Raw genomic sequence first — 22,050 nt, 5'->3', positions numbered from 1 at the left:
TGTTAATGTCTGTTTCATTTTGGTCTTTTGTGGATAGTTGTCTCATTGGCAGTCATACCACATCTTCTTTTTTATATAGGATATTCTACAGCCTTCAGAAATGAGCTAAACCCTAACCCCATAGTAAGCTATGAAATTCAAATGAGATCATTAACAGCTGAATGGACGTGCTGGGCCAGCTCTCCTTTACCGGCTATCTTCTATGAGGGATTACTGATAGATGGATCAGCGACTTACTACTTTCGATGACAGAAACCAATCCAATGCTGTATAGAGTTAGAATACGTTAGGCATTTTCTGTGTAACCCACGTCAGCACACACTCCAGTACCCATTATTGTTGGGGAAGTATTGTGCCGACTGGCCTCTGAGGGCTGTATCCAAGGTGTTGAATAATGGATCTCCAGTTTACTGTCCCACGGCAGTGGTCCTGATAATGCTTCCTATCATCCTTAATACTACGTCCAAGACTCATCGACCAGTACTCCATCATCGAAGTTAGCGGGCTGCTAAGCTGACTAATCTGGCCCTGACAGCAGCCATTGTGACGACATAACATCAAAATAGTCAACAGAAGAAAAACCAAAACAACTCACAAAACCAAGATGGCAACCTACCAAAATGGCATCCACCACCTGTTCCTGACAGATGGCACAAAATTATTTAAACGCTCTCCAAATGCCTTCAGGCACCAAGCAGACCGTGCGAGGGATGTATATCCAGTCAAGTCGTTAAACACTTCCATCATAAACAGAATGATAATCATACAAAACAATAAACTAAAAACATACAAAAGTCTGCTAAATTAATTGTTTTTGGACATTCAAATTGTGCAGTTGGTTTCATAACAGATCTTTTATTGTCTTTCCTACTTTCAACCACTTTCCTATCCTAAAAAAATAACTTTTGATCTACACATGCTCAGTTCTCATCAAAAGTACTCTTTGACATGAAAAAACAAACAAACTAAACTAGTTAACATAAATTATTCTTATTTGAGGTAAGAGCAGTTTGCTGTTTATTAGACTGACAAATATATTAGTATTTTCTTTCATTTCAGAACACAATTGGAACCTACCAATGATCCTGTTATAGTGAATGCCCTGATGTTTATATGTAAGACTATGCATGATTCCGTTAAGTAAGTTTTATAATATTATGTATCATTATATGGAAATCCTTTTGTTGTTATTCAAGTTTTTTGTCAATTCTCACTTATAACCTTTTATAAAAATAAAACTTAACTAATATTTTTTTAACTAACATATTTTTTTTATATTGTGTCTCAAATTAAAATGGGAAAAATTGCAGTATATAGCATTCTTTTGGAATATTTTAATGATTTTGTCTCATTTATATCCAACAAAGCAAATGTTTAATGAGAGTTACCTTAAAGATTAACAACTACATTTACATGATTTTTAAAAGAAGGTATATGTTGAATTATTAACTTTACATTTAACATGTGCTTAACATGTCTTTTTATTTCAGTGCTTTAACTCTCGACGATGAAAGAAAAATGATCAGTAACTTAATTTCGGGCTTTGTTAGGAAAATATCTTTTGGTCGTGACTTTGAACAACAATTGAGTTTCTATGTTGAAGCTAGATCTAATTTCACTAACCTTGATATGGTCCTAATAGAGCTGGTGCAGGTATGTGTATAACTGTAAAAAAAAAAAAAGGAATTTTGTGCAGGTGCCATTTTCGCTCTTTGAAAAGGATGACAGGTTAAAATGTTTAAATTAGGGCAGCTATTTCTTAAAAAAGCAGTTAGAAAACAGATTGGAAGTACAGTTGTGATATATAGAATTTTTCAAAATCGAAAGCATTTTCTGTACAATATTTTTTTTTTAAGAAGATTATCAGAAACACAATTTATGTACTTAAGTTTCATAATTTGTAAATGTTATATAATTAGAGAATATTCCATTGTTTTTAAAATGTTGAGTATAAACATTATTCTTTTTTGCAAGCAAACTTATTAAAAGTTACCATATACTTTCACATTTAATGGTTTTCTTTTCAGAATGTGAATAATTTGTCAATAGATACACGAAAAGTTGTGAAAGGGAATCATTCCAGAAAAACAGGCAATTTTGTTAGGGTAGGTATATTAAAACATGTGAAAGGGAATCATTCCAGAAAAACACAATTTTGTAGGTACATGTATAATAAAACATTCTGCTAAACACAACCATACAATACACCTTATCGCTGTTCCCGCTTGACCCGAGAATCTGTCCCGTTTGAACTTTTGATGTCATACAACATTCACTTTTCCATTGTGTCATCAGGTATTTTTTATTATGACATCAAAATTTTACAGGAACTTGTGTGATGTCCAGTAATGGCGGACAAATAGCGATAAGGTGTATTGTTTATAAGCTCATGGGCGGATCCAGCCATTTTAAAAAGGAGGGGTTCCTAACACAGGACAAAGGGGGTTCCAACTACATTTCCTCATTCAAATGCATTGATCGTCCAAAAAAAGGGGGGTTCCAACCTCCGGAACCCCCCCTGTATCCGCGCCTGAAGCTGGTATTGTAGGTGTTATTTAATTCTGCTGTTTTATCCCCCATAAAAACTATTAATCTGAAATACAACATCCAGAAACTATCATTCTGAATTTTTACTTTCAAAAACTATCATTCTGAATTTTTACTTTCAGAAACTATAATTCTGAATTTTTACTTTCAGAAACTATCGTTCTGAATTTTTACTTTCAGAAACAATCATTCTAATTTTTTTTTTTTTTTTTTTTTTTTTTTTTTTTTTTTTCAGAAATTATCATTCTGAATTTTTACTTTCAGAAACTATCGTTCTGAATTTTTACTTTCAGAAACTATCATTCTGAATTTTTACTTTCAGAAACTCATTCTGATCATCATTTTGAATTTCATTTCCAGAAGCTGAAATGTAATTTAAAATGTTTACCTATTAGACTGATAACTGTATGTTTTCAGGTGTAAAATTGAAACATTTGTTTTGATGAAAAAAAATAAAAAATCTCTTTTAGAAATTCTGATTGGTTTATTTTTATCAGTTTTTCTGCTATGTATTTGTAATTTTCTGAGTCTCTGGTCTATTTTCAGGCATGTGCAGCATATTGCTTTATAACAGTTCCATCATTACAGTCACATACATCACAGCTACAGTTATATCTACTGTCAGGACAGGTGGCACTGCTAAATCAGTGTTTTAGTCAAGGTAACAAGACTAGTGCTATAGTACTCTTCATGATGAATAGTCAAAATAATTAGTACCAGGTGACCTACTTTGTTTCAGTCATGACACACCAGTTATAAGATGTTTTTGAAAATGAGAAAAAGCTACTGGATTTTGTCATCTTAACCTTAAGACATATTTTTATTTTGATAATACATATATATTACAGGAATGATTTGTTGGAATCACATTCATAAATAAAATTTTGGCAATTCACATTAAAGAATGCATATATTATTCTGATATCATATTCACAGTATTAAGTGATATAGTAATTTAAATAAGACATAAAAATCATTGTAACCAATATATATAATTCAGATCATACTGTGGATTCATTTATTTTCGTGGGTATCAATTTTCGTGGATTGCTGAAAACTTGCATATTCGTGGATATTTGATTTCGTGGTTTTGCCATTCTCAAGGGGGGATAAGACCTTTACCGGGACTCCGGGATCGGGTGTTTTTAAGCTCGGGATTTCGGGATTGACCCTTTCGGGATCAGGGAATTCTATTTTTCAAATTTGGGAACCCGGGATTTCGGGATTTCGTGATTTTAAGCCCGGGATTTCAGGATCAGGGCCCCTCCTAACCCCCCTCATTCTCGGTATACAAAACCTATTAAAAATATGTATTTCGTTTAACATTTGATTTCGTGGTTCACCTGTACCCACCAAACCCACCAAAATTGGTATCCAACAAATAATAATGTATCTACAGTAACATGTAATATACTTGGGAATATCAAGAATTTAAACCCAACCAAGTATAAATTTTCTAAAGGATTTTATGCAGCCTTTAAGAAATCCATGAATTCAAATATCCAAGGAATTATGATTTTTCCTCAATCCATGAACGTTAGTACCCATGAGCTGTTGAAGTTTTAAAGAGGGTGGTAAAGGGTTATTTTCATGCAACATGTTTTGCCATTTTTATATTATGTACAGCCTTGAAAAAGGTTTGTTATTCACTGTGTTTTGTGAAATGGGTAAAAATATCAAGGTGCAAGATATTTTTAATTGTTCGTTCATTGTGAAATGGCCATTTTATTTCACGTTCTTCCATGCAGATAACCCCCCTTTCACGCTCCTCTTTAAATATTGTAGGTTGAAATGATATTGATTTGTTGTTTACCATTGTAACTAGTAATTTTTTAGTCAAAGCATAAAACAGATATGTTATTGATAAATATATCTTTGTTTTGTAGCTGATTCTTTCTTTAAAGCAGCAATATCATTAATACCAGATGTGCCTAAAGATTTAACTCAAGATGGAAAGAAGAGACAATCAGAGCCAGTTTTGCAGGAGTATATCTGTAATTTCCTGTCCACTTTACTAACTGTTCCTGTAAGTATTCAGATTTGTACATATACATGTGTAATAAAGGTGTAGAATGTTGAGGGGGTCAGGATTTTTTTTCGGGACGTCAGGATCAGGTTTTTTAAGCTCTGGATTTCGGGATTGATCCTTTCAGAATTCGGGGAATTTTTTTTTTCGAATTTCGGGATGTCAGGATTTAAATTTCTTTAAATTGGGGACCTCAGGATTTCTTGTTTTTAAGCCCGGGATTTCCGACTCCCCCCCGCAATGTTAATAAACTACAACATTATATTTATGAGTTTGTATTCTTATATCTATCCATGATGTTGTAGATATTCAAGTTACTATATTTCACATTTCAGTGACTTCGTTTAAGTTTTCAATCCTACTTCTATCCTCAGTTCCTTATTGATCTAAAATCATATATTCTGGTGTAGGGACATATCAGAATAAAATTGAGAATGGAAACAGGAACATGTCAAAAGAGACAACAACAGACCAAAGAGCAGAAAACAGCCAAAGGCCACCAATGGGTCTTCAACACAACGAGAAAATCCCACATCAAGAGGTGTGCAACAGCTGGCCCCTAAACCAAAATGTGCACTAGTTCAGTGATATTGTGTGTCATGAATATTATTTTTTTAATCTCATTACAGGACAACCCAGATTCTGGAGTTCTCTATTTATTGAGAGGTCTATTAAACATTCTACAGAACTACACCAGTGACAGTGATTTTAAATCCAATATTTATGTCCGTGTCCTGGCAGTGTTGTCAGCAGTTTGTCAGGAAAGTTATCCTTATCATGTAGATAAAGGTAACTAGTTCAAAGTATTTAAAAAAAAAAAATCAATGTACATGCAAATAATATTGTTCTGGCCAATGAATATAAATAAAGGAGATGTTGGGTATATGTTAAGTCAAAAGTCAAACAACATTTTTGAAGTTTAATAAATGGTCTTTTGAAAGAATGTTCGGAGTTTGCAATTGAGTATAAAGTAAATTACACCATGCTCAATTGATAAAGATAAAGCCTAGAGAACATAAACCTTAAAATTTAACTTTAGTTTAGGTATGACTATTCAGAAGTTGCAAAGATATTAAAGATTTCCTCATAGCAAGGACTCTGTGGCCAAATCATTTAAGGTAACACGATACCGAATGACGTTACGCCACGAGTTATCGTTCCTGACGTTATCGAATAACGTTCACACATACAAGCCAATGCAGCAGGTTCTGCAATCACAAAGTGATTACATAATAAAGAAAAAATATTTTTGATAATCATAACTATGTGACATTTTTAACGGTTACTTTTTCTTGATGCAGAGTGCCGAGAGTTTTGATGCAATACGTAACGGTTAACTTTTCGACATAGATTGTTTTATCGTTTTCCGGCAATTCTTCTGCTCATTGTTAACCTTTAAAAATGTATTACTTTACTTTTACTTTTAATTCATATTCTGTTTCTTTAATATTTTAGCATCTGCACGATTTATCTATATATGTTCTTATGCAAAATAGACTGAGTTTTATCACTTTATTATACTCTTAGTTTATTTTTGCAATAAAAACTTTTTCATGATGCACGCCGTATCCCAATGGAATTTTGTTTTGAAAATAGAAATCTTGTCTATAGAAACTTAGGATGATGTGTAAAAAAACGGGGAATTGTACAACTATTAATTGGTGTTAAAATGGTCGTCAAAAACACCGCTCGTGCAAAATAGAAAAGGGAAATTTATCTGGATGAGAATACGGATAGAATAAGGCAAAAAAGCACAATACAAGCAGACTTTGAAACTCATACAGAAAATAGTTTGTTAGTATGGAATGTAGAAAAGTGGTTTAACTTGGTTATTTTGCAGAATAACATTTCCTGTGTTCCAAGTGTAAACATTCTCATTGGCTGTACAGAGTAAATCTGATATAGTTTCGAAAACATTTTAAAAATAAAGTGCTAGCTTAGTAATATCATAGACCAAGTCTACACAGGACAGACAGCAACATCAGAATGAGGCCTGAGAAAGTTACCGTAGGCTGAGAAATACATGGGAACTTGATTCGGCAAAAATTAAAAAAAAAATAAAACCAGGTCCCGTTAGAGTCTGATTAAAGCCAGTCCTAAGTATCCACTTGCATCTATAAATATTTTTGTGTGATTTGAGTTGGAAATGATATACATGTACAAGTTCGGAGACAAAATGACTGATAGATAATTAACATAGTTCCCTTTTTAGGTCATGGGTGGCATATTGCTCACATGATATACCCTCATTTTCCAGTGTCAGTCCAAATTTTCTCAACCATCTTCCCGGATCGCCTCTATTACAAAACCTATCTATTATTGTATTAATGTTAAGGTTTATGTACCCTTCTGTAGCAATTTTTGTACGAACTTTTCAAACTTCAATTGTATCAAAACTACAGATATTATGAATAATAGAGATAGGCCATTTTGTACATATTCCAAGGGGAAACTTGATGCAAAGCATTATTTTTTACTGTTCCATTGCATTTAATAGAAAAAGAGGACTTTGTGGCAAATAAATCAAGATTTTTATAGAAAATCCACAGCCTTTATCCTTGTACTCTCATATTTGGCAATTTGATGACTGATAGATATAGGATTATTGCATGCAGTGCTAGCATTGATTTCCTTAAAACAAGTTTATAAATGTAGTTATTGGTTAAAACAAGAATAAATATGGCCAAAATCAAGAACACCTTTTAGGGTGCGCTCGACTTTAGTGACTCAGCACGAGGTGTTTTGGAATTTACAGGTTTCTTAGAACTTTTTGTAAAAAATAAACACTAGCACATCATAGAACATCAAGTGAGTAATTTATGTTTCAAATTTTATAACAAAAATCTCTGTATTAAAGGCTGTGGATTTTCTATAAAAATCTTGATATATTTGCCACAAAGTCCTCTTTTTCTATCAAATGCAATGAAACAGTAAAAAATAATGCTTTGCATCAAGTTTCCCCTTGGAACATGTACTAAATGGCCTATCTCTATTATTTATTATATCTTTAGTTTTGATACAATTGAGGTTTGAAAAATTCGTACAAAAATGGCTACAGAAGGGTACATAAACCTTAACTTGTTCTCGTCCTGAACATGCATGACATATTTGCCACTGGACGTTTAAGCAACCAACAATCAATCCTACAATTTACACCCGTCACTTGAAACTTCAGTTGTTAAAATTTAAATCATTGCCTCTATTTTTTTCAAAGAAATCGACAAAGTTTACGAATATTTACGCAAAAAGAAATATCTACGTTTCCGCTTGCTAAGTATGGAAGTGGGGTAACATGAAACTTTATTTGTAAAAGTACAAGTACAAATAAAACAAAAAAATATATGGAACATGTCATTTGTACAAAGAATGATAAATAGAGACATGGGATTTGCAATTTATGAGATAGCAACATCTGGACATTTAACGACATCAAAACCAAAGACATCAACCAAATTTTGACTAATGGTAATTGGACGAGCATCTTTTTATTTCTAATTTGTAAATTTAGTAAACGTTGGCCCCCTAAATTGGAAAGTATAATTATCACAGTAACATTTCAGTCTCCTAGTACATATGTGTTTAAGTCCTAAAACTTTTGTTCTTCTGGAGAAAATTTACTCGGAATTATTATAGAATGCTTTTTTTCTCCGCGTCCGTTCTACCGTCAATCCCGCACTTGGTGTATATAGGGTTTACAGTCTTTTTGCTTCAGGTTTAAATTATGTACCTGGTGTTACTACTCATATTAAAAGTGCGCATATCGTCTGGATTTTCTTTATTTTTTGTTCATGACAGGTTGCTGGATTAGGCGTTTTGATAAAATATAAAAGGCACGACCGGCTTACATCTCCTACATGTGGAATTTCAAGCTGAAACTTTTATATTTCGCATTTGCAGTTTGTTTCACTTATAAAGAATGCATATATGATCTCAAGATTTGTTTGTTAATAATTTTCCACAAATGACACTGTGAAATTTTGCATACAGTTTGCAAGGTTTGTCCGACTTGTTGAGCAGCCAACTCACACATTTACACCACGCTAAACCAATGTGTGTAGCAAGTCAAGAATATATGACGGCTGTTTATCTATCATTCTTTTAATGTATTTGAGCTTATGATTTCGTCATTTGATAAGGGACTTTTGAATTTTTTCTTTGAGTTTTGTTATTTTATTTTTTAGAATGTGCATTTTATCAGGATCATTATTTTCCCTCATAATATTCACAACTAACAGAATGTTAAACCTTTTTTGACTGGTGCATCAAATGTGTCTTTTATTAACAACTGTTTTCAAAATTGTATTGATCGTCCCGAACATGCATGAACTATTTGCCACTGAACGTTAAAGAACCATCAAAAACCGATCAATTATAAAACTATAAAAACCGATCAATTATTAAACTATAAAAACCGATCAATTATAAAACTGTTAACTGAATCAAATTTTTAAAGTACTCTATTTCTGCATGGATGAAGCAACGACACCACCATTGTCTTAAATGATGGAGTTAAAAACTCAGTAATTCAAATGAATCCCACGTGAAATTTTTCATGTTATTTTCACGTGAACTTTACAAAAATATGAAGGTATTTTTCATGATTTTAATTAAATTTTTTAATAATCTTATTTTGAAAATTTACGTGAATTCAACGTGAACCTGATTTATGCATGATTCACGTGGAACCAACCAGTTCAAGCAAGTTTCAAGTATATGCTCGTTATGAAAATCAGACGAGATTAATGTTAATTCATGTGAGTGAAATTTCCAGATGCAGAACGAAATAAATTATATCAGCAGAATTGTGTATTTCATTACTAGGAAATTAACGAAACCCGACAGCGGAAATAAAAATAAAAATAAACACCAAAATGTTCAGATCCCGACACATATTTTGTTTTCAATATCTCTGAGTAGTAATACCGTAACGTTACATTCTGTATTCAATAACGTCACACGTTTTCGGTCCAATTCTAATGGTATCAATCAACTTTGAAGCTATTTATCTCAAAAACAAGGATGGTGACATATGAGTTTCTATACGTGTATGGATTCAGTATGCAATTCTGGATATTATGTTAGTTTTTTGTTTTTCTCCGTATATAAGAACATAGCCATCCATTGGAAAATCTAAAAAGTTAAGCCGAAAAAAAGGCATTTCCCCTATATACCTAGGTAAATTTGTCGCCAAAATTGACGTTTTCCTATGAAAATACCAAGAAAACAAAAATGGTGACCCCCATTTTTTATTACATATTCCGATGTAACTCAATTCAAAGAACACGTGTGCCAAAAAGTTTGGAAATCGGGAGATATGCCATTCGGTATCGTGTTACCTTAAATAACTCTATGAAGATTAGTTTAGCCTTTCACTTTTCACAATGTAGACCTATAAGAATTGCTCAAATTAGTTTTTTAAATGGGGTTATATATTTAATAAGTCATTTTGTGGTAAAGCTTGTCACTTACTCTTTGGTTATTTATCAGAATTTAACAATGTTTTTGATCCATTTGTAATGCATGTGATTTAATTTTTCAGTTGATTCTAATGACTCAATGTATGGATCCGATCCTAAGTTTACCGCTGATGTTCGGGGAATCTGTAGTACACTGCTTGAGGAAGTACTCAATCATCTGAAATCATTACATACAGCAGAGGTAAAATTACTTTATTTATGTTCATAGTACAAAGGAGTAGGTACGGTAAGGACTGATTTTGGCATCAAATTTCAGGTTCATCTGATGAAATATTTTGCACACTTTTTAAACACTAAAGTGTATTCTTCAGTCAATTCAATTAGTTTATGTGAAGGATTTGAACTGATTTAGTCATTAAAAATGCTCAAAGCTTAAATATGAAAAATCTGTCAAATATGCCATAATATGTCACTTTTCAGATGTTTTTTGTCAAAAATGAAAGTTGCCAGCATCTGTGTTCACTCTCAAACTTTACAAATGTTATGTATTACAATGTATCATCAAATACAACTAACATTTAAATATTTTGAATGAACACAAATGCGGCCACTTCCATTTAAGAAGGAAGCCGTCTAAGATTTAACTCAAATGCTAGAATTGTGAAGATTTCAGTAATTTATATTGGCATGACTTAATGATGCTAGTACTCGATATATGTGCGTTGTCTAGTCACAAACAGCCCATAATTTTGTAACAGAAGTATTCTTCATTCCAATAAATAGCTAAAAGTTTACATTTTATCAACAAGACACAAAAAAAATCAATAATTTATTTGCCAATGACTGATTTGATTTTGTTATTACACTCTTTTAACACAAGTTGCTTCCCTTTGACAATTGAAGACTGTCACAAAATTTATGAAAAGGACTGTTCTTTTGTCTAATTTTTGGAATGAAAAGACATGGGAAATGTTTGCTGTTGAAATGTTGAAACCTATAAGGATAAAATTCAGTTCACCTGAAAAAGACTGATTGATTGTTGGTTGCATCCAGTGCGTAAAAGAGAACATAACCAGTAGAACACATGGAAATAGTTTTTTTTTTCGGTTTTTATTATCTGAACATGAGAGCCAATAATTGGTGGTGATAAAGGTTAAAGAATTTTTTTTTAGAAATATACATTTTTTTTCAGACATTGAGAAGACAAAGTCAGCTTGCTTTAGAACTGTTTAATACAATTGTACATCATGGTGATGTGACTAAGCCATCAATGTTTGCATTGGCTCTGAACTTATGGAACTTGGCTCAGAAACATGGGGAGTGTGATACTAAACAAACAGTAAGTTTTACTTACCAGAGAGGACCCTAGTGGGAGGTCAAGGTTGTTAAACATTTCCATTAGTAGTATGTTAACACAGATTCTTTCGAAAGTCATTAGAAATATTGCATATGTACATGCACTTCTTTTATAATGTACATGTATCAATTCTTGTTCAATCCTGGTTTCTTGCCTTGTATGAAATTATAACTTTTAAAAACCATCCCTCATTAAGAACTGGTATCCAAGGAATATTACTGAATCCACAAACACAAAATGTGACATGGTTCATATACAAATTGCATCTTTTGATTCCATAAATAGAAGGAAGTATGTTGTAATATTGCAAAACTGTAAATAATAATTCCAAACATGCTTTGATTCATCAAATCATTAATGAGGGGAAAAATAATATGGGGACGAAGTCCCCAATAACAGTAGAAAAATCAATAAAAAAAAAAAAAAAAAATCGGGAAAATTTTCCCGAATTTTTCATTGTACTAATGAACTCAAAATCGTTCATTTTTTTTTTGTCGTGTTTTTTAATTTCCGGATCTGCGCAGAACGCAGAAATCTACTTCCTTTTTCCAGTCTTGTTGTCGTGAGACTTTGATTAGTCTAGTAAAATATAGGAACTCGAGGAACACAATACCAATATTTCATTTTTAATCATTCTTTGTCTTTGATATGAATAAACGTTACCTGATGCATTGCGTTATTTTGTTTACATTGAACATGACGTCATAACTTAAATAACGTCACAAGTAAAATCCCGAACAACAGAACCAAAATCGGAAACGTTACGGTATTTCCGTTTCTTTTTTTCACAAATATTTTAAAAAGTTACAAAAAAAATAATCATACAGACTTCGTACCCACTCACAGGTAATGCCTGCCTCATATTATCTGTATTATGATAATATTGAAAGCATGAAAACTAGTGTGAACAACAGTTACTTGGATTCGTTTGTGCATTTTATAGTTCAGATTATGTGTCTTTGTTTTGTTTTTTCCTATTTGTCTTTCCTTTATCAGTTAATGGGAAATTACATAAATATATCTATTTTCAATTAATTAGATTTTTATTTTTTATTTTTGAACCTTCAATCATATACTGTGTATTCATTTATTTTCGTGGGTATCAATTTTTGTGGATATTTGAAAAACTACTTCAGTAGTAGTTTAAACTTTTATCAAAATTCAATTACAGCCAATTCCATTGAGTGTGTAGGCAAAGGTTATATCTTTGTTAAGCTTGCTTGCTAGCTGAACTGCGAAGTCATTATTAGGTTAGATAAACTACCCTCCTTTAAGAGTAGACTAGTCAGACAGATAACCAATCTATCTGTCTGGAAGACTAGGCTACTTAGAAATGAGGGTAGTATACCTTACCTAATAACGGCTTCATGGTTCAGCTAACAAGCAAGCTAACCAAGGATTATACATTTCCCTACACACTCAATGAAATCGGCTGTAAAAAGGTGGTCAAATTACATTAGTCTATTAGTGTGAAAGAATTTTTCATCTCTTTTCTTCCAATGAACTAAGAAAAGAGAAGAGGCCCTGTAGCTCAGTCATTAAAATTTGGGCTGAACCCCTATATTTTAGCTAAACTGTTGACTGTGCTTTCCTATTTAGTTTGGGACTCCCCCTTGTTTGAAATTATTACTATTCACTTTAATTATTAAATGTACTATAAATATTGCTTTAACTAATGTCTTACTAATGTTGTTTATTGCAGGTACGATCATTAGATGCAGTCAAGAAAAAAGCAGCTGTGTTGAATATCAAAGAATATACAGACTTAGTTAATAAAATGGCGCTAGAGTCAAGGACATAAATTGGAAAACTGTCAACAGTGCAAATTTCATTTCAAAATATGTGATATTTATACCTGACTCAAATTGTTTATTATTATTCATACAGATATTGATATAACGAAGTGCTAAAAATTCTTATTTTAAAACATGTCATATCTATACCTTACTCAAATTGTTTGTTATTCGGACAGATATTGATTTAACGAAGTGCTAAACATTTTTGATAGAAAACTGTCAAAAAAGAAGTGTCAAAATTGTTTATGGAATTTTTATGAAACTAATAAATGATGTGCAATAATGTTACTTATTAGTAGTATTTATATATTTTGCCAGTACAGAATATACAGGCTTGTATATAGTAACATTTTTTGTTTGAAAACAAATAATAAGGTTTAAGCTGTTGATATGATACCAATTGTTAAGGATCATAGGATATTGTTGACTATTAAGCCTGCATGTTTTTATGTATATTTATTGTTAAGCTTCTATGAAGTTATCAAGCAAGACTTTGACATGCTGTTTCCATCCCTGATGACAATTTATGTAAAAAAAAGTCAGGATAAACTTATTAAAAAAGGCAGGACTGAATAGAGTGAAATTACAACTAATAAAAAATGCAGGACAAAGTTTTTCATCCATTTTAACTAACTGCTAGAAAACCACAGTCAAGTCATCAAAGTACAAGGTGACAAAAAAAATTCCAATATGGTCAGAATTTTGAATGAATATAGATTTAACTAGATCACTTGTGTAAACCTATGCACAAATTGTGGAGGTCTGACACATGGTGATTAGATGTACTTTAATCAGCACCTGACGTCACCGACTACTCTTATGCAAGTTTATTATAACTCCTGCCTTTTACAAAAGTATTGAATGTCACTTATTTTGTGACAATATTTCCATTTTCAACCTTTCATAATTATAATAAGAAGATGTCTGTTTTCTCTCTCTCTTGCAGAAGAAGGGTGTTACCAGCAGTTACCAGCATTTTGTGTTATATAATTCATCAAAAGTCTAGAAAATTTAGCTTTGTGTTATGACATTAAAATGTACTTTTAATTCAACATTTAATACTTTTTTTTTCTCTTTCATCAGATTAAAAGTGTTTAACAGCGTGTGATGTTTATACAATACAAAATATGTGATATAACATCCATGCTTACGTCTCATGTTTCAGGAATAACATTTATGGGATACTATTTAAATATTGGTTTGAAATTTGTTGAAAAAGGGTAGCTTTAAATGTCTATATATTTTCCATATGTAAAATCAAGAAGATTTATAGAAGTTTTTTGGTGATTTAAGGAGTTTAGAAAATGCGTCTTTGTAATCTTGCTGTAAGATGTTACTTATTTAAGTACTTCATTGAGACTTCTCACTTACTGTCAAATAGATAAGGTTGGTCCCTGTTAAAACATTTAAACCCCCTGCATTATTATGCATCTGTCCATAATAATGCAGATTGTATTTATTCAGGAGCCTGTTGTTTTTTGTTGGTGCAGTTTATAGGTGTTTCTTGTTTTTTATGAAGATTCTACCTTTGCATGGTTTTTCCTGTTTGTCATTGTCTTACACTAGTCATTTTGGGGTCTTTAATAGAAAAGGCTAGGATGAAATTTGAAAAAAAAGGCAGGACAGAATTTGGAGTAAAAAAAAAGGCAGGATGAGTAACTTGGCAAAAAAAAAAGACAGGATGAAAATTGCTGTAAAAAAGTCAGGATAAGCTAAGAAAAAAAAAGGCAGGACCGAATAGACTGAAAAATAAAAAGGCAGGACAGAGATAACAACTAAAAAAAAAAGGCAGGACACAATTTTTCATCCAAACCCCCCATAAAAATCAAATGGTAGCTCCCTTATTAAAATCAGTAAAACAATTTTATTTTTGGTCTTTCCCGTTGCCTGAATATTATTAAGTTTTTTTTTATTTATTCATTTTCTGATACTATTATTTGGGTTTCAACCTGAAAAGGGACAAACTGGGGAAGCAGATGAGCAACATCCATTTAGAAGGTCATGCATTAAGGGCTGTGGAAGGAAGTTATAACAAAATATATATAGTTGAAAACAAAAAAATATAGGATTTATTTGTGTCGCTTGACGGAGTCAAAAAGGTGTTGGCATCAGTGGCGTTGGCTTCAACAATATATTAGTTTGTGTTTTGGTCTAGTTTGTGGTGAACCAGAAGTTGTAGGTCAATCATATTTGGTATGGAATTGTTTTAGTATTGGCACATCTCAATACCATGTAGATTATTTTTCTCCCTCAGTCATGGTCTATTGACTTTGAAGCTTTTCCTTATTTTACATGTATTAGATCGTGATCAGGTAGTTTCATTGAGAACCACTAGTGGTAGGTCAATCATATTTGGTAAGCAGTTGTATAAGCATTGGCATATCTCATTTCCATGGAGATTAATTGGCTTCATCCCCTTAGTCAGTGTCTATTGACTTTGAAAATTTTGCTGAGTTAACTTGTTTTAGTTTGTGATTAGGTCAGTTCAAGGGGAACCATTAGTGGTAGGCCAATGTTTATTGGTATTCAGATGTATAAGCATTGTCACATCTCATTTCCATGGAGAATATTTGGCCTGTCTACTCAGTCATGGTCTATCGACTTTTAATTTTTTGCTTAGTTTGCATGTATTAGTTTGTGATTAGATCAGTTTAAGGATGGACTGCTAATGTTAAGTCAATGGTATTTGGTATGCATTGGCATTCGTAAGTATAGTTTCCATGGACTATCACAGATTATGTAGCTCCTCCCTCTCTTCATGGTTCATTGACTTTGAAACTTTTACCTAGTTAACAAGTTAATGATTGTGTTTAGGTTTGTTTAAAGGGAACGGCTTATAATAGGTCAATGGTATTTGGTATACAGTTGTATTAGCATTGGTACACCTCATTTAAAATGGAGATTGTTTAGCCATGTACATCAGTCATTGTTCATTGACTTTGAATATTTGCCTAAATTAGGTTACATGTAAAGTATTGATAACATATTGTAATGTCAACAATTGCATAATCAAAATTACAAAAAAGCAAGACATCTCTATGATAACCAGGATTTGTACAGTATACAAATCCTTGATAAGATATACTGTGGATTCATTATAATTCGTTGGATGCCAATTTCGTGGGTACAAGTGAACCATGAAATTTAGTGTTCAACTAATAATATATTCATAACCTTGTAGGCAGACTTTGACAAAACCAGGAAATTAAATATCCACTAAAGTCGTATTGAAGTAGCACTAATGTAAAGGAACATGGATGAACTGTGTTTGCCCTTTAGTCTTGATTAAAAGGGCTTAATGTTTTGTCTTTTTTAGATTTCAGTGTTGTTAGTTTTTCCTATTTTTTTTGTTTTATTTCCAGCAGAAACATTCTTGTCAGCTGTCTTAAGTCAGGAATCTGATGTACAGTAGTTGTCTGTTTATGCAGTTCATACGTGTTTTTCTTTTCTCGTTTTTATGTAGATTACATTTTTTATATAGATTAGACTGTTGGTTTTCCCGTTTGACTGCTTTTACACTAGTAATTTTTGGGGCCCTTAAATGCTTGCTGTTTGGTGTGAGCCAAGGCTCCGTGTTGAACGCCGTACCTTGACCTATAATGGTTTACTTTTATAAATTTTTACTTGGATGGAGAGTTGTCTCATTGGCAATCATACCACATCTTCCTATATCTATTGTCTATAGATCCTAGTCAAGAAAATCTGTTTTTAATTTCAAACTTTCACAAAGGTCCCCAGTGACCTAATGGTTTAAGTGTTTCATCTACAGTATCATTAGCATGTCAACACTGAGGATGTAAGCTCTAACCATACATGCTTTGAGAATTGGCTATGAATTCAGACAACTCCTATCCAACAGTAAAACCAACAGGTATGCAGAAGATAGTTGTTGATTTGAATTTGCAATATCATGTTTCAAGTTGATTGGACTTACTGTAAATTCAGAAATTATTGCGAAAAATGCGACAGAAACCAAATAATTTAAACTCGCATTTTGAAATATTTTATAAGAATTAAACAGGATTTTTCTTAAAATCATTAAAATTAAAATCGCATTTAAGTCTAAAATGACTAAATCGCAATAATATATGCACGCACTAATTTCTGAATTTACAGTAATCAAAAATTACCTTGACCAAAAACTTCAAGTAGAAGGAGGACAGACACACGGACTGAAAAAACATATGGCCCCTTATAAGGTGGGGCATAAAAAATATAACTATGTTCAATTATTTTATTTTTACAAACAAATTACAATATAGTAATCCAACATTTGGTCCAAAAGAATAAGGCCAATTCTTAACTTTTTAATTCCCAAACGGTAAAAGATTAATGCATAAGAACAAAGTAATAAAAACCTAAATGTAATAATAATATAAATTATAACAAACAATATTATCATATAATATATGTATTAATTACATATCAATAACATTGAAGAATAAACATTTGTGTCAGTTTTGATAAATCAGTGTACTGTAAATTCAGAAGTTATTGGGTGCATTTATTATTGCAACTGTCTCATTAAGGACTGAAATGCGATTTTCATTTTTACCATATTGAGAAACATCCTGTTTAATTCATATAAAAAAAAGTTCAAAATGAGAGTTTAAATTATTGCAATTATAATCCTGTCGCAATTTTTCGCAATAATTAAAACATCGCAATAATTTCTGAATTTACAGTACCAGGGTATTTGAAAATAAGTATTGAAAATTTGGAATTTATTGTGAATAATGCGACTTGGTGAGTATGGCAATAATAGGAACACGCACTCTGATAGATCAGAATAGCAAAAAAAACCTAATTAATGCAGTAATGCAGAAGCTTGATATTATAGGAGCTGCAGGACTACATTTTTACATACAATGTGCATGGTTCAAGTTTCCTTTTTTTTCCTCCCATGGCAGCCAATAAGTATCATTTTCCCATACAGTTTTTTTTTTCAAAAATTTACCCATACCCAAACTAGAAAAATGCTTGTTTGGGCCCCTTTTTGGCCCCTACGGTTGTGACCACCACCCAACCTTCCTTTAGTGGTATTGAACCTTTTGCTTTAATTTCAAAGATATCCATATACTTAAACTGAACTTATTGTCCGGAAACCAAATGTCTTGGGGCGACAATGATCATGATAGCATTATAATACAATCCCCAAAATTTGTTTGCAGTCGTATAAAAAGTAAGTTGTCATATCAAACATGTTAAGATTCCTGGATAAGTCCTATTTTGCTATAATGTGGATGCAGTGACTAAATAGGGTATTATAACAGATAACATGACACTTTAAAAATGGTTGAAAATCTTTTTAAAATATGATGAACAAGGAGAAATACAAATAAGAAAGGCATAACATTTGTTCTAAACATAAAAATGGATTTTTAGTTAAACAACTCAGTAAATCTAATCAATTCATTGAATTTAAATAAAATATACAAAGCACATGAAGTATGTATATAGAATTTTATGTGAAAAAAAACAATTAAATAAAAGGAAGAAAATATTTATTTCTCCTATTATTACCCCAAAACAAATATTTTCCCACAACGTGGAGGCATTATGTATGCTATATATACTATCTGAATAAATACTATTGTTTGCACCAAGTAGTATTTAAACAATTATATACACAAGATAATTAATATAAAATTATTCAGTAATTGTAATAAATTAAAGAGAAATTTGTTTAACTGTTAGGTGATTTGTGACTTCATTATGGTAATACTGTTTTCGTCTGTACCAATTATTTTTATAGGAAAAATTTGACTTAGATCTTCATTTGGTGTATTTTAAGCATATTTTGCATTCAAACATGTAGGTAATTTGTACTTTATTGAGTGATTTGCCTCTGACAAAAGATTTGAAAACTTCTGCTCACAATGAACATGTTCAGGCGCCAACTGAAGCACGCCTCCAGGAGCAGGATTCTCTTGCTGTTTTGAAGATCCATTGGTGGCCTTTGGCTGTTTTCTGCTCTTTGGTCAGGTTGTTGTCTCTTTGACACATTCCATATTTTCATTCTTAATTTTCAAGCACATTCAAATTAATGTCACCATAACTTTCCTATCTTTATCAAAAACTTCAACCTGAACAGAAATGAACAGCCGGACACCATAACATCCTCTACTAACAAAAGCAGGCATAAAAAATAAAGGCAGTCAGAACTACATTAAATCAAACTAGTAACTTAATTTCTTTACAAAATTCTTAGAAAAGAAAGTGGGAACAGGGAATGCCTCAAAGCAACAACCTGACCTAGAACAGAAAACGTCAATAGGCCACAAATGGGTCAAAGTTCACCTAACAAAGAAGAAAATTAAACTAAAGTTGTTTTTTTCAATACTATAAATTCAGAAATTATTGCGTGCATTTATTATTGCGATTTTGACATTTTAGACTAAAACTGATTTTAATTTTTGCAATATTGAGAAAAATCCTGTTTAATTCATATAAAAGTTTCAAATGAGAGTTTAAATTATTGCGATAAAAACCCTGTTGCATTTTTGGCAATAATAAAAACATCACAATAATTTCTGAATTTCCAGTACAAATAAGTTATATCTGTACATGGATGGGACTAATAAATTCACAACTGGCTGTTCATAAATGGGGCATAAAAATAATGTCAAACTAGCAAGTTACCACTTTCACAAAGGTCTTAGAAAAAGAGAATGGAAAAAGAGAACTCACCAAAGAGACAATCGATGGAAAAAGCAGAAAACAAACCAAGTCTACCAATGGGTCAAAATTCACCTAACAGATAAGAAAATTTAACTGTTTTTTTGTTGGCCAAAAAAAAAAGTTTATATCTGTACATGGATGGGACTGATAAATTCACAACTGGCTTTAGTTTACCAACCTAGATCTACTTTTATAACAATAAATAAATTAAGAGTATACATTATATTTATATTTTTGGTCAACATAAATAAAATAAAAAAAAGTTGCTCTAATAATTTATATACCATCGTAAATTAACTATAAGCATAAATAAAAATAACTGATATGTTTAAAAAAAAAATAAAAAATAATGGAACGTTTTCAAATCAAAATGACAGGAATGAGATTCTGAATGAAACCGTTAAAGATTGTCACAAAAAAAAACAAAAGCATGCTTTATAGAGAAGTTTGGACCATTTGACCTAATATAAAAATCACTACTGGCTCAAGGGAACCAAAATAGATCACTTAGTAATTATCCTATGCAACTATTGTTTGTTACTAAGATACTTTTTATGTCACACTTTTATCAAAAAACATTTTACTTATTTGGTTGGTTAATTACGTTGATTTTGTCAGTTTTTCTGGACCTTTTTGAAATGACCTTAGAGAACAGTATTTTTTTTTAACAATTTTTCAATATTCCTCCAAATTCGGAACCAAAAAAGATATTTTGAAGATTGGAAAAATCAAACAAAGTAAATAAATCTGAATTGAATCAAATGCAAGCATCATTCATCTACAACTTTCAATGCAAAAGAATTAAAAATTATCTGGAAATTAAATACATATATACGAGCACCTATAAATAATATATCAACATGAATGACAATGTCCAATGACGTTAAATTTATCTGATATGAATAATAAATGAGATCCATTTGTAAGTCAGATTTCAAAAGTGCCATCATTGAGTTTAATGTACCGGTACTGTGCGGTACACCTTATCACAGAAAGCTGATTCACATGTACTGCTTATTTGCTATTTCACAAAAAATAAGAATTGATGATTCATTAATATTCGTTGGATACCAGTTTTCATGGATTTCGTCGTTACAGGTTAACCACAAATTGTAAATTTTATATATGCTTTGTATGCACAGATAGGCATTTCCATGAAATCAAAATTACACAAAAATACAATCTTTCGTCAATCCACGAAAAATTGATACCCATGAAAATAAATGAATCCACAGTACACTATATTGTAATTATTGACAAACCATTTTATTCAATGTTAAATAGAACATTTACAGAATATTATATATATATATATAGAACCTTTTTATTCGTCTATAAAAGTTGTGAAGGGGCCTCAGTGGACCAGAGGTCTAAGTAGTCTAACGACTATAACATAAGCCAGCAATTCTGAGGTTGTGAGTTCAAATCGCACACAGGGCATGTGCAAACTGTGCACTCAATTCCAATTTTAATTGCCTAGGATTGTTACTTTTCCTACCAAAGATCAGTGGTTCTCTCTGAACACTCAGACTTCTTCCAGTTATAACCAGATGCTCCGCAGGGTGCAGCTATATACGACCGCAGAGGTTGAACCCTGAACAGTTGGGGCAAGTATGGACACAACATTTAAGCTGGATTCAGCTCTAAATTTGGATTGTGATTAAATAGTTGACACAGCATAAGTTTCTGACACAGAATGAATGTGGTCTAATGAACTTAAAATATTTTTTTTGCCTTTGAGCAATTCACTATGCTGTTGAATATTAATCCTCTCAAAAAAATGTTTGAAGAAATTTTCTTTTTATTTATGAAATCTGAAATGAGAAAAATTTAACCCCCCCCTTTTTTTTCACATCCCCCTTTCCCTTTTTCCAAAACTGATCTCAATTCCAATTCCTAATGGAGTTTGCAACAATAACTACTCATTTAAATACATCATAAAATATTAGAATGTAAAATAAAGTGCTTGTTATCACTGAATGGTAAAGATTGTTTTAATTTATCAGTTGGAAGTAAAAGTGAATATACATTGTATATTGTATAAAACAATGATTTAAGTTGATTCAACTACTATTCTGGACAAAGAAAGATAACTCCAATTGAAAATTTCTTGCTATTTGCACAATATTGTGCAATTAGATATTTCTTGCTATTGCGCAATACTGTGCAATTGAAAATATTTTCTATTGCACAATACTGTGCAATTGAAGATTTCTTGCTATTGCA

At 31.7% G+C, this 22,050-nt stretch overlaps 1 protein-coding gene across 1 annotated transcript in view; it reads left to right on the top strand.

Annotated features, from left to right (window-relative positions):
• Positions 1 to 13,431, top strand: part of LOC143044922 (VPS35 endosomal protein-sorting factor-like) — a 29,704-nt gene extending 16,273 nt beyond the window's left edge. Inside the window, exons 18-26 of the mRNA XM_076217181.1 lie at positions 1,060 to 1,140; positions 1,491 to 1,653; positions 2,028 to 2,105; positions 3,094 to 3,208; positions 4,434 to 4,573; positions 5,203 to 5,362; positions 10,113 to 10,231; positions 11,183 to 11,329; positions 13,050 to 13,431. Coding sequence (XP_076073296.1) covers positions 1,060 to 1,140; positions 1,491 to 1,653; positions 2,028 to 2,105; positions 3,094 to 3,208; positions 4,434 to 4,573; positions 5,203 to 5,362; positions 10,113 to 10,231; positions 11,183 to 11,329; positions 13,050 to 13,148 — 1,102 coding nt within the window. The 3' untranslated portion in view covers positions 13,149 to 13,431. The remainder of the gene's footprint in view (positions 1 to 1,059; positions 1,141 to 1,490; positions 1,654 to 2,027; positions 2,106 to 3,093; positions 3,209 to 4,433; positions 4,574 to 5,202; positions 5,363 to 10,112; positions 10,232 to 11,182; positions 11,330 to 13,049) is intronic.
• Positions 13,432 to 22,050: the final 8,619 nt, after the last annotated feature.

This window comes from Mytilus galloprovincialis, chromosome 9 (assembly GCF_965363235.1).
Source record: "Mytilus galloprovincialis chromosome 9, xbMytGall1.hap1.1, whole genome shotgun sequence".
In the NCBI taxonomy this organism is placed as follows: domain Eukaryota; kingdom Metazoa; phylum Mollusca; class Bivalvia; order Mytilida; family Mytilidae; genus Mytilus; species Mytilus galloprovincialis.
This window is presented reverse-complemented; position numbering and strand designations above follow the sequence as displayed.